The sequence below is a fragment of the Typopeltis vanoorti genome, chromosome 13 (genome assembly GCF_054136105.1).
Source record: "Typopeltis vanoorti isolate ZY-2024b chromosome 13, IOZ_Tvanoo_1.0, whole genome shotgun sequence".
NCBI lineage: Eukaryota > Metazoa > Arthropoda > Arachnida > Uropygi > Thelyphonidae > Typopeltis > Typopeltis vanoorti.
In genome coordinates this window covers 53136194-53151055 of record NC_143561.1, presented here as the reverse complement: position 1 = coordinate 53151055, position 14862 = coordinate 53136194, and the positions used below count along the sequence as shown (strand labels likewise).

The following is a 14862-nucleotide window of genomic DNA, read 5'->3' as shown; positions in this document are numbered from 1 at the left end:
TAAGTAAATAAGTTTATTTGTTAACAAATATGTTGTTAATTTCCTTAAAATATATATACAATGCTGGAGAATCAATGTATAAACCTAAACACTAAGAATAGTGAATATGGATAATAGAAAGCATAAGTAGCATGAAAGACTGCTATGGAAGGAGAGGAGACAGACTTCAGCGATTGCCAATAAAGTAAAAAAAAAATTAATTAACCAGTTGCACAGAGTATGGTGTGGAAATATTGCAAACAAATTATATGAAATCAATTCTTGATAGACTTTTCAGTAAGAAGGAATATATAAAATGACCAGATTAAGCAGTCATTTTATATATTCCTTCTTACTGAAGGCTGTAATACTGGGGTAACAACACATCACATTTTAATGGTATGTGGCCACTTTACCTGAGGTATGAATGATTTTTTTTTAATATTATATTATAGTTTATATCGATCCCACACACGCAAGAGGTCTAAGAACCCATGAACACATCAGTACTATGTGTGTTTGTGTGTCGGGGATGCAGGGAGAGGAATAAGAAAGATGTTTATTGTCATTTTTCTTGAAGAGTTGCAAGTTGTAGTTGTTTGGGAATACTTTATAAGGAAGGCTGTTCAGAAGACAGAAGCAGATAGAATAGAAGAGAAGAAGCAGATTTGGTATGTTTGCAGTTGCATTGAATAGGAGTTTTGGATAGTTCCTGCTCTTATTTTAACAGGGGAGAGAGAGAGATAGAGAGAGAGAGTGAAAATCTGAAAACACACCACAACTCAACATCACCAGAGTTAAAGATCGGTGCTATCAACATAAGAAGCCTGAATGGCAAAGAAGTGGAGTTAGCTGAGGAATTAGACAAGTACCAGATCGACATAATAGGGGTGATTGAAACAAAAAAGACAAAAACTGGTGATATCTTTCTGAGCAATAAATACAAAATGTTATATTCAGGCAATGACAATCAAGGAAAAGAAGGAGTAGCCATAGTATTCAACACTAAATACAAGGCTAATCTTCTTGAATGGCAGGCAGTCTCAAGTAGAGTGATGTGGGCAAATATGAGAATGGGGGAACTGGACAATGAGACTTATTTGTGCCTATGGTCCCACAGAAGGTTCTACTAAGGTAGAAGTGGAGGAATTTTTTGATGCTTTAGAAAAAGCAACTGACACAATGAAAAAGGAAAAGTTGGTCCTTGTTGGGGATCTGAATAGCAGAGTAGGAAATGATTGTCTGACATACAAAAATATTTTGGGAAAATTTGGAGACAAGAGCAAAGCTAATAATAATGGCAAATACCTGTTGGATTTCTGCTCAGGACATGGACTGGTTATTACTAACACCATGTTCCAACATAAAAATGTGCACAAATTCACATGGAGAGAAGAGGCAAGGAATAAGAAAAGTCTCATTGACCATGTTATTGTTGATAGCAATGTTTTCTCCCTGCTGCAGGACACCAGAGTGTGCAGAGGATTTGAAATTGGAAATGATCACTATTTAGTCTTGAGCAGGATAAAATTGAATTTCTTATTGAAAAGAATAACATGTAAGAAAGTTTTAAAGCAAATAAAAGTTGAGCAGCTCTCAGATGTGAACTGTAGACTAAAACACACAAAGATTATTGAAGAAAAAATGAAGGAGATTGAGAACAGGAACCAAACCTTGGAGATTCAGTGGCAAACCTTGAAGAAAACCCTGATTGATTCAGCCAGAGAGGCATGTGGTGAGGTTGTCTGCAAGGATAGAAAAATCAGAACTCCATGGTGAACACAGGAAGTAAAAGAGGCAGTGAAGGAAAAGAAGAAAGCATATCAAAAGTTCCTGGCAAATAAGTCAGCTTGTGCTCTTAGAGAATACAGAGACAGATGTAAGAAAGCGAAACACTGTGTAAAATTAGCTAAACACAAGTCATGGGAGGACTTTGGCAAGAACATAGAAAATAAATATCAAGAAGGTGGCAAAATATTCTGGAGGTTGTTGAAGAAGCTCAGAAATGGAGGAAAGAGTGCTGTAAAAGGAATTAGAGATGATAAAGGTGACATGAAAACAGGAGAAAGAGATATCCTTGAAGTATGGAGTAATTACTTTGAAAAATTGCTAAATTAAACAAGCAGTGATAGCACAGTGGTAAAAAACACAAAACAGGCATATAGTCAGGAATACATATCCATACTTGAAGTAGAAAAAGCTATCAAAGGCTTGAAATGTGGAAAGGCAGCAGGAGTAGATGATATTCAACCAGAAATGCTTAAGTATGGTGGTATAAAAGTCTTACAGTGGCTACACTGCATAGTTCAGAAAGCCTGGACAGAGGGACGAATTCCCGATGATTGGAGTAGAACTCTAATAGTACCTATATATAAAAAGGGAAATAAAACTGAATGTGAGAATTACAGAGGTATATCCCTACTGAGTGTTCCTGGTAAGATATATGCAAGTATACTTGAGAAACGGTTGAGAAGAATTGTGGAAGAAAAGCTTGGTGAAGAACAAGCTGGATTCAGGTCAAATAGAGGCTGTCAGGATCAGATCTTCAGTTTACGACAAATTGTCGAGAAATCATAGGAATATAACAAAGATCTGTATTTAAGTTTTGTCGATTTGGAAAAGGCATATGACAAGGTGCCAAGAGAGAATCTATTCAAGATGCTACAGTTATATGGTGTCAATGGGGCATTATATCAAGCAATACTTAGTCTTTATTTGAGCTCTAAGTCAGCAGTTAGAATTGAAGGAAGTACAGGAAGATGGTTTAATGTTAAATCTGGTGTGAGACAAGGATGTACATTATCCCCTCTGTTATTCATTATCTATATGGATCACATTATGAAGGAAAGTGGTATTAAACATGAAATCAAAATTGGAGATGTTAATATCAGCTCTTTGCTTTATGCGGACAATGTTATACTTCTAAATAAATCTGCTACAAGCCTGCAAGATTCTCTGACTAAATTGAATAGCTGTTGTAATAGATATGGTATGAAGGTCAGCAATAAAAAGACAAAGACAATGAAAATAGGCAGAATCATTGAAAATGTCAACTGTGTTTTGAATGGAGAACCTGTGGAACAAGTAAAACATTTCAGCTACTTAGGCACGATTTTAGTGAAGATGGTAAATTAAATATAGAAATAGAAAACAGAATCAACAAAGCTGGTATGGTAGGAAAGCAATTGAATAAATTCATATGGAATAAGAGAGAAATTAGTTGGAACACTAAATTAGCTGTATACAAGACAGTGTTCAAACTAGTTTTAACTTATGGATCTGAGAGCTGGGTCAGAAGTAAAACACTTGACCAAAGACTAGAGACCGCATATATGAGAGTCCTGAGAAAGATTATAGGCATGAACAGAGGCATCAATGGCAATATCATATTAAAAATGAGGATATTAGGAAAGAACTTGACAGCATCCTGGAATGTGTTAGGAGAGCTAATCTCAGGTGATATGGTCACTTAAACAGAATGGGCGAGGAAAGATTAGCAAAACAAGCGTTCTCCGCCAGGTTGGCAGGAAAACGACCCAGAGGAAGACCAAGATATAGGCGGATTGATACGGTACAAAGTGCCTTAGATGATAGAAATATAAGATCTGATAATGTTGGGGTCTTGACAAGTAACAGACTGATTTGGAGGAAAATTGAAGATAGCAAGTTAGTGATGATGTAAATTTTTCATGTAGTACTATCATATCCTGTACACCCCTTGAGGATACATGGCAGGAATTTGATGATGATGATGAGAGAGAGTGAGGGATGCAGGTGAGCAATCAAGGAATAGTGGTAAGAGGTGTGATGTATGGAGACTCGATGATCTGTGGTGTGCAAGATAGGATACCAGAATTTTGTTTGCCTGGAGGGAAGATAGAAAATGTGGCTATGGCAGTTAAGAGGGGTGAAAGGATGGATTAAATGATATTGATGGTGGGCCTGAATGACTTGAGAGGCAATGTAAATCGGGTGGTGAGAGATCTGAGACTCTTGCTTGAGGTTGCACAAAAGAAAACGCAGAGAGGAAAGACTGTGTGTGTGTGTGTGTGTGTGTGTGTGTGTGTGTGTGTGTGCGTGCGTGCGTGCGTGCGTGCGCGCGCGCGCGCGCGCGCAGGTATGCTAGTGATGAGCTGAGCAGCAGAATTCAGTAATACTGAATAGCACAATAGCCAGAATGTGTCAGAAGAGAGAATTGGAATATGTCAATGCTTGGAGGGCATTTGAGGACAGAAAGGAATGCGAGAGACTGCTTGCATTTGAATGAGGAAGGACGAAAGCATCTGGTGTGATTGCTGTTTTTTGAATAGGTCAGTGTCTCAATGCAGGGAAACTAGAATTCCCAGGGTGGATGGTAGCTTGGGGGGGGGGGGGCTCTTGTGGGAAAGCATACTTGGGGGGGGAGGCGACATCAGGTAATACTGAGTCCAGTGGGGTCGAGAGGGAACAATGATAGGTATAGAGGCAGTGACATTTTTATGCTTTATACTAATGTCAGGAGTATCCAAAATAAAGGAAATGAATTGGTGGTGCTGATAGCTTCAGCCTAGCCAAAGATTATTGGGATCTCTGAGACATGGTTGATGGAGGATGATATAATAACAGGAATTGAAGTAGCAGGATACAGCATTTTTTGGCAGGATAGGAAAGGAAAACGTGGTAGTGGAGTACTGCTTATGATAAGTGATGACTTATGTCCTCTAAGAGGGGAGGCTTTGGAAGGCAGTAACACTAATGGTTTTGAAAGCATATGGTGTGAAGTAGAAGTGGCCAAGACAGGATATTTAGTGGGGGTGTTGCTACAAACCAGGGAGCACAGAGGGTGGGGAGCAGGAGATGTTTAGACAGTTGAGCTTGGCAAGTGCAAGAAGAATGATTGTTATGGGAGATTTTAACTACAAACAGTATAAGCTTGGAAGAGGAAAATGCATGTAGTAATAAGGGGATGGAATTTCTAGAATTCTTGAAGAACAAATATCTTAGGCAACATGTAATAGAGGGAACAAGAGGTTCAAGAGTTTTGGATTTGGTCATAGCATCAGAAGAGCTGATAATAAGTGAAATGACATCTCTCCCACCAGTTGGAGAGAGTGACCATGATTATAATAGTCTTAGGTATCAACTAGGGGCAGTACCATGGAGGGCAGAATTGGCAGACGAGGATATCATTAGTGCATGGGAAATTGTGAAGGAATATTTGTTAGCAGCACAATTTGGTGTAAAGTGGATGACAAAAACTATCAAACAGGAACTGCAGTTGAAAAAAGAGATTACGTTAGAGATATAAGGAGAGGGGTGGAGGGCAGATGCACAAAGAATATAAAACGAAGGCCAGGAGTTTTTCATATCCAGTTTTGCCTTCCTCACCAGTATGGTGAGGAAGGCAAAACTAGATATGAAAAGAGATTGGCACTAAGATCCAAAGAAAATCCTAGGGAATTTTTTAGCTATGTGGCCACTAGGAAGAGAAAGGATTGTGGAAGAATGACATTGCGGGATAAAAATAGAAATAGAGTGACTGATGCAGAGGAAATAGTGGAGTTGTTCAATGAGCACTTTATTGGAATATTTCATCCTGGAGAAGGTTTTAATACTAGAGGGATAAGGCAGGTTCGGGGTTTAGAGGTGCAAGAGGAGAGTGTGTTCCAAATGCTGAGTACTCTGGATACCAGTAAAGCCGTTGGACTGGATGGTATTTCACCATAGGTTTTGAGAGAATATGCTAAAGAACTGACAGCTCCGTTGACCTGGCTCTTCAATAAAAGTCTGGCTGCAGGAAAGGTACCCAAGGAATGGAAGGAAGGTAAGATAGTGCCACTGCACAAGGACTGTAGCAGACTGGAAGGGTCTAATTATAGGCCAGTTTGTGTGTCATCAGTAGTTAAGGTCTTGGAGAAATTAGGGACTACATACAGCATTGAGCAGATGAGGGTAATGTTATCTATGAGAATCAACATGGATTTGTTAAGGGATGCTCTTGCTTTAATAATATGATTGCCTATTATAATAAAGTGACAAGAGCAGTTGATGAGGTAAAGGCATATACTGCCTTTTTTTGGATTTTGCAAAGGCGTTTGACAGAGTGCCACATGATAAGCTGATATTTAAGTTGCAGCACATGGGTTTAAATGTCGGGTTAGTCAAATGGATTCAGGATTGGCTGTCTGATAGGTATCAGAGAGTTGTGTGTGGTGGGGCAATATCAAGGAAGCAGAAGGTTACAAGTGGGGGTTCAGTACTGGGATCTGTGTTGCTCAACCTTTATGTCAATGGATTGCAAGGGGGATATTCAGTTGTTTGCAGATGATGTGAAGCTGGGAAGGGTTGTTAGTAATAGTGCAGATGTGACAGTCCTGCAAGAGGTTTTGAATAAATTAGACAGATGGGCAAATGAAAGTTGGTATCAGTTTAATGCAGCAAAATGTAAAGTCTTGAAGTTTGGAATCCCTTGATGGGAGGATGTATACTTAATTGGAGGAGCTATACTGGAGGAAGTAGGAGATACAACAGATCTGGGGGTGATGATTGATAGAAAACTGAAATTCAGGGAGCATATTGCAAAGGTGGTGAATGTAACCCAGAGGATTGCTGCACTACTGAGAAGGACACTGACCTGCAGAGATAAAAGAGTTATCATTCTGTTGTATAAGACCCTGATCAGACCACACTTAGACTGTTGTTCTCAAATTTGGTCCCCAGGATTTGAAGGGGATAAATTAACTGTGGAAAGGGTACAAGGGCCATTAGCAAAGATAGTTTCAGGATTGTACAATGTCAGTTACAAGGATCGACTGAGGGAATGTGAACTGCAGAATTTGGTGGATAGAAAAAGGAGAGATGATATGATCGAGACTTAAACTGTTGAGAGGCAGTTTCAGGGTAGACATTGGGGAGTTCTTTCACTTGGTGGAACGGCGGGAAGGAGCGATGACAAGTGGCCATCCCTGGAAGTTACAAACGGAAGGTGTGAGCAGGAGGGTGAGAAGTGGTTTCTTTGCATGGATGGGTGATTGAACCATGGAATGCACTGCCTGAGAGAGTGGTTATAGCAAGAACGGTCAATGAGTTCAAGGAGTGGAATGATAAACTTTGTGTTTCCCAAGAACGACCTCCCACGATGAGTCTTTTGACTCCATGGACGCCTGGATAATAATAATAATATATAAGTTTGGTAAGGGGTTGTTGCTGGCTGAACATAGAAGAGTTTTCACAGAATAAAGGAAGATAGGAGTAGAACAACATGAAGAGTGGCTGGTGAGTGGAATGTATTACCTGAGAGTGTTGTGAGTGTGCAAATGTTGAATGAGTTTAAAGCCTATTTTGATGAAATTTTTAAGGTGTGGATCTCCTGCAGTGAACCTTTCGACTCCATTGAAGTCATGCACAAATAATGACAGTAATAATCATTATTATTTCCAATATATCTTTTATTTTTCTTACCAAAACATCATCTTTGGTAACCAATCACACATACATACATGTTGCCAAGGAAGGCTCCAGTAGAGGTACCTAAATATAGCTACTTTAATTGCAAATAATTTGCTAATTATACTAAGTTCAAGCAAAGTGCATGCTATTCTTTAATCCCCCCCTCCCCACCCTCAAAATTTCTATAACCTTAAAATAAATCCTAAATCCTGAAATAAAAATGGTAGCAGTGCGAAAAGTCTCAACTCAGAGATTGAGTTTTTCCCTGGACTTTTTGCAGTGGATAAGATGTGACAATTGTTTTATGTATGCATCCAAAAATGTTAAAAATTTACGGAGCGTTAGATTGAACGATACAAAGGAATGTATTTTATAGTATGTGAGAAGTGTGATTAAAAGGCTAGGACATTCCAAAAATAAGAACAGTGTTACCAGGAATAATCAGAAAATGGATGGAAATGGTAATAATAGAAGTGATGTAGAAAAGCTTAAGCATAGGCAAGAGTTAATGAAAATGAGGTCAGGTTATGTGTATGGAGGAGGAAATTGAACATGCAAATAAGAGCATAACTAATGTAAATGACAAGGAAGTTAATAAGAAGAAACAAGTATCTAAAGATGATAGGGTTGCTTTATATGGTGACTCAATCATTAAAAGTGTGGTAAAAAATAAAGTGCACAAGACATGTTTTACAGGTTGTACAATAAAACAAATATCAGATTAGGTATAGTTTCTGGGAAAAGTTTTCTTGAAATGGGCAGTTTTCTCTGAAAGTACCCAAACACACAACGACTACGTGCTGTTAATTGAAGCTCGACATGCAAAAAAAAAATGGTATACCTTAACAGGCACCAAATACACATACATACTGTTCCCAATTCTTCAGACACCACCGCTTCACGACCCTATACATGACAACTCCATCAAAAATCTGTCACACCACATTCTCACACCCGATGAAATCACCATCCTAAACAAAGGACTTAACTTCGCTATATCCCCTAAATATGTACTGAAAAAAGACATGATTGAAGTCCAAGCAAAACTTGAAAATGACCCAAACAGAGATGCAATATTCCAAAAAATAAACATTATAAATTGCAAAATAATAGTGAAACCCAACATTACTCCCAACTTACAAAGAGCCCTTTTATCTTTAAGAAAGAACCTAGATATCATGATCACAAAAGCTGACAAAAGAGATGCTGTGGTCATCATCAACAAAACCGATTACCACAACAAAATAACGGCCATCTTAAACGACCAACACACTTACCAAAAAATCCACAATGATCCTACCCCCGACCTCATAAAACAAATCAACAGCACCCTACACACCTTAAAAAGTCAAAACAAAATAGATAAAACCACAGTGAGACATACAATCCCTTCCCCCCGCACTACTCACACCCACTATATGTTTGGGAAGATCAAAACCCACAAAGACGGTTATCCAATACGACCCATAGTCTCCTACAAGAACACCACCACAGCTCCTTTATCAAAATTTGTTGCCAAACTCATCAAACCACTACTAACAACGTCTATCTGTATGATCAAAAATACAGATGACCTATTCCTGAAAATAAATAACACTACTCCATCCCAAGATGACATCCTCACCTCACTAGATGCAACTTCATTATACACCATGGATGTCCCCAGAACATTAGACATCGTTCACACACTACTCACAGAGGACTACACACACACACACACACACACACACGCACAAAATTAACACCAAATGACATCATTAACTTGATGAAACTCACAATATCCACCAACTTCTTTAAGTTCAACAACTCCTTATATGTTCAAATTTTCGGTCTCCCAATGGGCCAAAACATCAGTGGACAACTAGCAGAATTATTCCTGGCACATATAGAATCACTTCTACTCCCCCCCCCCCCCCCGGTATCACCTTTTATGGCAGATACGTAGACGATATTCTATGCATTGGTAAACCCTCACACATCTCCGCCTTACAACCATCCCTCAACGATTATACATCATAATAGATAAGCAACAGACAACAGACTACAATTCACCATGTGGAAACAGAACAGAACAAATCCATCAATTTCTTAAACCTGACATTAATCAGAAGCAATAACAAAATAGCTAATTTTGTTATGTTTGTTATTGCTTCTGACAAACCCGCATATATCGGAAACTACCTCCATTTCAATTCATATCATCCATATTTCGTTAAAAAAGTCATCCTATCAATTTATCAATGCTTACAAATTCTCAACCAACAGTAATTATCTTAACACAGAATTAAAGTATTTAACACAGGTTTTCAAAAATCTCAAATATCCCACGCATCTAATAAGTTACGCAAACAGTACGTCAAAATCCTGTCATAACAATAATACAACCAAAACAGACTTCCCTACATGTATGGTTATCAAATTGCCATACATCCAAAACACATACCAAGCCTACAAATAAATTTTCAAACACATGGACTATAAGCTAGTATTCACCACAAACCAAAAATTAGCAACTCTCCTAAAACCCATAAATCTCTCACACACAAAGAAATATTCGAACACCACAATGTAGTCTACAAATTTCCTTGTCAAAAAGACTGTTACGTCACCTACACTGGCTCTACAATCAGGTCTTTATAGACTAGACTACAAGAGCACTTCAGGGATTGCAATATTCCCATTCCGGATTATCTGAACACAAAAAAACATCGCAACATCAAAAAGAAAAATAAAACACAGAGTACAGGGAAGACAGAAATTGCAGCTCACGCCCTTGAACTGAAACATATCCCACAAATTGACAAGGCCATAACCATAGACAAACAAGACAATGAAAGGCTTAGAATATCCGAAACTATTGCCATAAAATGCGATGAAAATTCAATCAATGTGTACCGCCCCTACCTAATTTCCGAATGTTGGACGATCCAGAATTTACAAATTAAGCCACACCTCCGGCCATTTAGCGACAACAAATGCCTTATTTGGCAGATTCAACTTCCAGTCTTGACATAGCCCTATATTCATTCCGAAAATGTTCCGATGATGGTCAGTTGACCAAAACGGTCCACACCTTGTTAATGCTCTCCCCTGCCCCAGTTTCTCCATAAGTAAACCCTCCCCCCCCTAAACATGTGCCCCCCAAAAATATGCGCCCCTAAACACAATAGTATATATATATTTTATATATATATTATTAACACAAAACCCGGGTTTCCAAATTTATTTTTCCACGTCAAACCCCCCCCCCGTTGTAAACAACCTTCAGCAGGATCATGAAATTGGAAGACATCCTAGTATTCAAAATCAATATCACAAAATATCGCAAAATTTTTCCACCTCTTTTATTCTGCTATAATTGCCTTCTATACTCACCCATAATGCCCTAAAATATATATACCCCTTTTTTGAGTAATAATAACCAATGTATTTAAAATAAGGGACACTCCTAAACAAAAACAGGCTATAATAGCCGTAATTATAATAAAAATATCACATGCTTTGCATAGAAGGAGGGAACAGGCATCAGAATTAGTGATAGTCATGGGCACAAAAGACTTGAATAGTGAGACAAAGAATGTGGAAAGAGATTTGAAGAAGTTGTTACAGGAAGTGAAGGATAATAGTGTCATTTGGAAAATCGTTAGCTTGTTGCCAAATATGAGAGTAGTGAGTTGAGAAGGAGAGCAATGATACTGAATAACAATATGGCTGAATTGAGTCATGCAGAGAGTGTTCAATTTGTGAATGTATGGAATAAATTCAAAGGGAAGTTAGATTGGTTCAAACCTAATGGAATGCATTTGAATAGGTTTGGTGTTGGTCATTTGAACCGATTGTTATTTACTAAGATACCCAGGGTTCATATGAAATTAGTACCACTAAGAGGCAGAGAGAGAGAGAGAGAGAGAGGTTGAGAAGCAGGTTGGAAGGATGGGAAGAGGATGGATACAAAGATGAGGAAGTGATTATAGCAGAGCAAAGTGATACAGTGCAAAACAGTGGGGATGGTAAGAATCAGATAGGATCAGGGAAACAAGTATGCTCAGGAAAGAGAGAGAGAGAGAGAGAGAAGTTCACTATAGCAGATAGAATAAAAAGTGATTGTGTTGATGGGATGGCCTCAAAGAGTGGAGAATTGTTATGTTTGTATACTAATGTACTGAGTATCAGAAATAAAAGGACTGAGTTTGTAGCACTGATTTATTCAGTATGCCCAAAGATAATTGGCATAAGTGAAACTTGGTTGAATGAGAATGATATATATCAGGACTTGAAATGGTGAGATATAGAATTTCCCATAAGGATAGGAAGATGATGGGGGGGGGGGAGTATTGTTAATGGTAGCAGAGGAATTGATTCCTTCAAGAATCGAAGTGGAAAATAGTAGTATATGTGAAGATTTTAAAACTGTTAGGTGTGAAGTTGAGATCAGTAAAATACTACATTTAATAGGATGCTGCTATAGGCCAGGAAATGTGGAGAGTATCGATTGTGAAATGTTTAGACAAATTAGTTGGGCAAGTAAAAGGAAGATGATCCTAATGGGAGATTTTAATTATAGAAATGTGGATTGGAAAGAAGAAATAGTGTATAGTAACAAGGAGAGTGAATTTGGTGAGTTTCTGTAGGATCTATCTAAAGTAGCACGTGATGGAAGCAACATGAGGTTTATCAGTATTAGTTTTGGTGATATCCTCACAAGCTGTGGTTGTGAATGAGGTATCAACACTTCCACCTGTCAGGGGGCGTGCCAATAGTGTCCGGCCGCTGTGTGCAAAACTTTAGTTGGCGGCCCTACCCCCCCCCCCAATAAAAAAAATCGCTTTAAAAAAAAAAGTTTTTTTTTTAAGTATTTCCTCCTCTTTGGCACCTTTACTATCCTGGCACCTGTGTGCGTTGCACATATGGTCGGAGCGTCCCTGCCGCCTGTTGGTGAAAGTGATTGTGAGGTATTGGTTTGGAAGGTAGTTAAACAGGAAAAAGTTATCAAGGTCAGTATGTGGAACTATAAGGTGGGTGATTATCAGAAGCTCCATAGTCAACTAGCATCAATACATTGGTTTGATGAATTGTGTAGAAAAGATGTTAACAGAGCATGGGAAATTATAAGACAGTATATAACACAAGCAATGCATAATTGCATACTAAGAGTTAAACAAATAAACAGAGTAGAAGTGAGTTGGATGAACGGTGAAATTAAGCAAGCAGTGTTACAAAAGAAGTAACTATAACTAAGTGAAAAAACTTTCAACAACATTGACCATAAGAGATAAAAGTGTGGTGGTCCCATTGAATAAAGCTTTGATCAATCCACGTCTGGATTTCTGTGCTTTGATATAGTCACCAGGATTTGAAGGGGATGAAACAACCTTGGAGAGGGTGTAGAGATGGATAACAAAAATGATATCAGGACTGTACAGTGTCGATTATGAGGACAGACTGAAGGTATGCAGAATGCAAGTTTGGTTGATAGAAGACAAAAGGGGGGGGGGGGGGAATATGATCAAGTTATTTAAGTTATTGAAGGGTTATTATCATGTTAACATTGAGGAGAGTTTTCATATGGGGGGGGGGCCATCCCGAGAAACTGGTAAGAAGTAAATTTTTTGCATTGAGAATGGTAGGAACATGGAATGCATTGCTGAGAAGTTGGTGAACGTGCAGACAGTGCACGAGTTTAAGGAGTGGCATGATGGACTTTGAGTTGACCTCCCACAATGAGTCTTGTGACTCAATGGAGATCAGAAAAAATAAATAAATAAAATAAAACTTGACTTTGACAGTATTGAAATTCATCCCTACTCATTTGGCCACACTCTCAGTCTTCAAATCCTTTAAAATAGATGTAACTTAGCTTACTCTGTAGCTCTTCCTGGTAGCTTTGCATGATTAACATATAACTGAATGTATTCCATTTTATCATGTCATCAGCATGCTAGTTAAGTAGTAGTAGTAGTCATCCAAGAAAAACTAATCCATGTGGATCTGTCCTCAGGCCATTACTGTTATTTTTCACTCCCTTTTTTAGATGCTTTCTCCTTTTATATCTACTATTTCTTTGATATCATCACACAGCCATTCTCAACATATCAGGATGCATATATATAATTTATGTACAGCTTCCCATTATTGTTTTTGTTTACTTAAATATAAGTATAAACAATTCATTATGTCATAAACTTATTTATGCAAATTAAACAACATTCAAAAGTAAAAAAAAAAATTAATGATTATGACTAGTAATGTAAATGTCCCCAATGTTGATCACCATGAGAACTGTTTTTTTTTTTTTTTGTAAAAACCATATTTTTTGTGATAGTGTTTTATGGACTGGATCCACTAAGTCAATAAAGTAGACAATGGAGCTCGATGAGTTTTTGATCAATTTATTATCCATTAAATTAAAATAATCAGAAACAGTAGTTAGAAAACATATTGTAGCACTGAACACAGTAAGTTTTGTACTATATATCAAACTGCATTTCATCCATAGTCTCACGAATCTCTGGAGGAAGAGCTGAACACATTGCAGGTGTGCTGAATTCTAATTTGTAATCACATGGACTTGGTTCAGTAACAGATAAAACTTTATTTTCTTCTCCACAGATCTGTATGACCTGAAATATACAATGCAACTTTTTAAGTAATAAAAAAAGCAGTGAACATTATGATTTTTTTTGTTTTAATAACATTTAAGAGACAAAATTTAAAATGCAATACAGTCTTACTATTATCATTACTTTATGTGGTGCAGGGCAGCCCCTAAGTCAAGAAGGGGTTTAAACATTTAATAACTTTTTATTTATTAATTATTTTATTCTTTTTTTTTTTTTTTTGGTTATAATGAAACACAGAACCTGGAAATTTTTTTTATTAGTTATGATAAACCACATCAGATAAATGCCTTCTATTTCCAGTTTCACGATGATTGACCCTTTCTACAGCATGTTCCATGACAGCTGTTAATGTTTCTGGCTGCAGCACCCTAATTTCTGCATGAATGTTCTCCTTCATCTGGCAGCTTGGATTGTCTGGAGCTTGTTCACATACACCCTTTCCTTCAGGTAACCCCATAGGCAGAAGTTGGGAACCATCAGATCTGGAGAACACAATAGCCAATTAATTTCAGATCTTCATGAAATTATTCACTCAACAAAAATGAGTTCCGTTGTGTCTCTAGCAGTGGCTCCATCTTGCAGAAACCACATCTCGGGTCTAATAAATTTCCCAAATGCTCCTTACAATACCTGTAAAAAATAAAATGAAAAAAAGTAATAATCAAAAAAGTTATTCACACTTTAAACACCTTTGTGACTTATGGGCCACCCTGTATATGATTGTCATTTCAAACTGCCTGAAGTAGTTTGAAAAATATTTATTGTCTACATTTGAATTTCCAAATTATATGACCCATAATGTACTCGTTATGCTAATATTCTACAGATTTCTAAC

The 14862-nt window shown here is 37.7% G+C and overlaps 2 protein-coding genes across 4 annotated transcripts in view; one reads left to right on the top strand and one right to left on the bottom strand.

Moving 5' to 3' along the window:
- Cdk12 (Cyclin-dependent kinase 12) overlaps positions 1-14862 on the top strand; it is a 585582-nt gene that overhangs the window by 354950 nt on the left and 215770 nt on the right. The gene's annotated exons all lie outside the window — the stretch shown is intronic.
- LOC150100155 (glucosidase 2 subunit beta-like) overlaps positions 13781-14862 on the bottom strand; it is a 283833-nt gene continuing 282751 nt past the window's right edge. For 2 of the 3 annotated variants that reach the window (XM_090402550.1, XM_090402551.1), the window contains one exon: positions 13781-14027. In XM_090402550.1, the coding sequence (XP_090258676.1) occupies positions 13875-14027 (153 nt within the window). In that variant the 3' untranslated portion in view covers positions 13781-13874. The remainder of the gene's footprint in view (positions 14028-14862) is intronic. The other variant, XR_016549237.1, reaches the window with a different exon arrangement.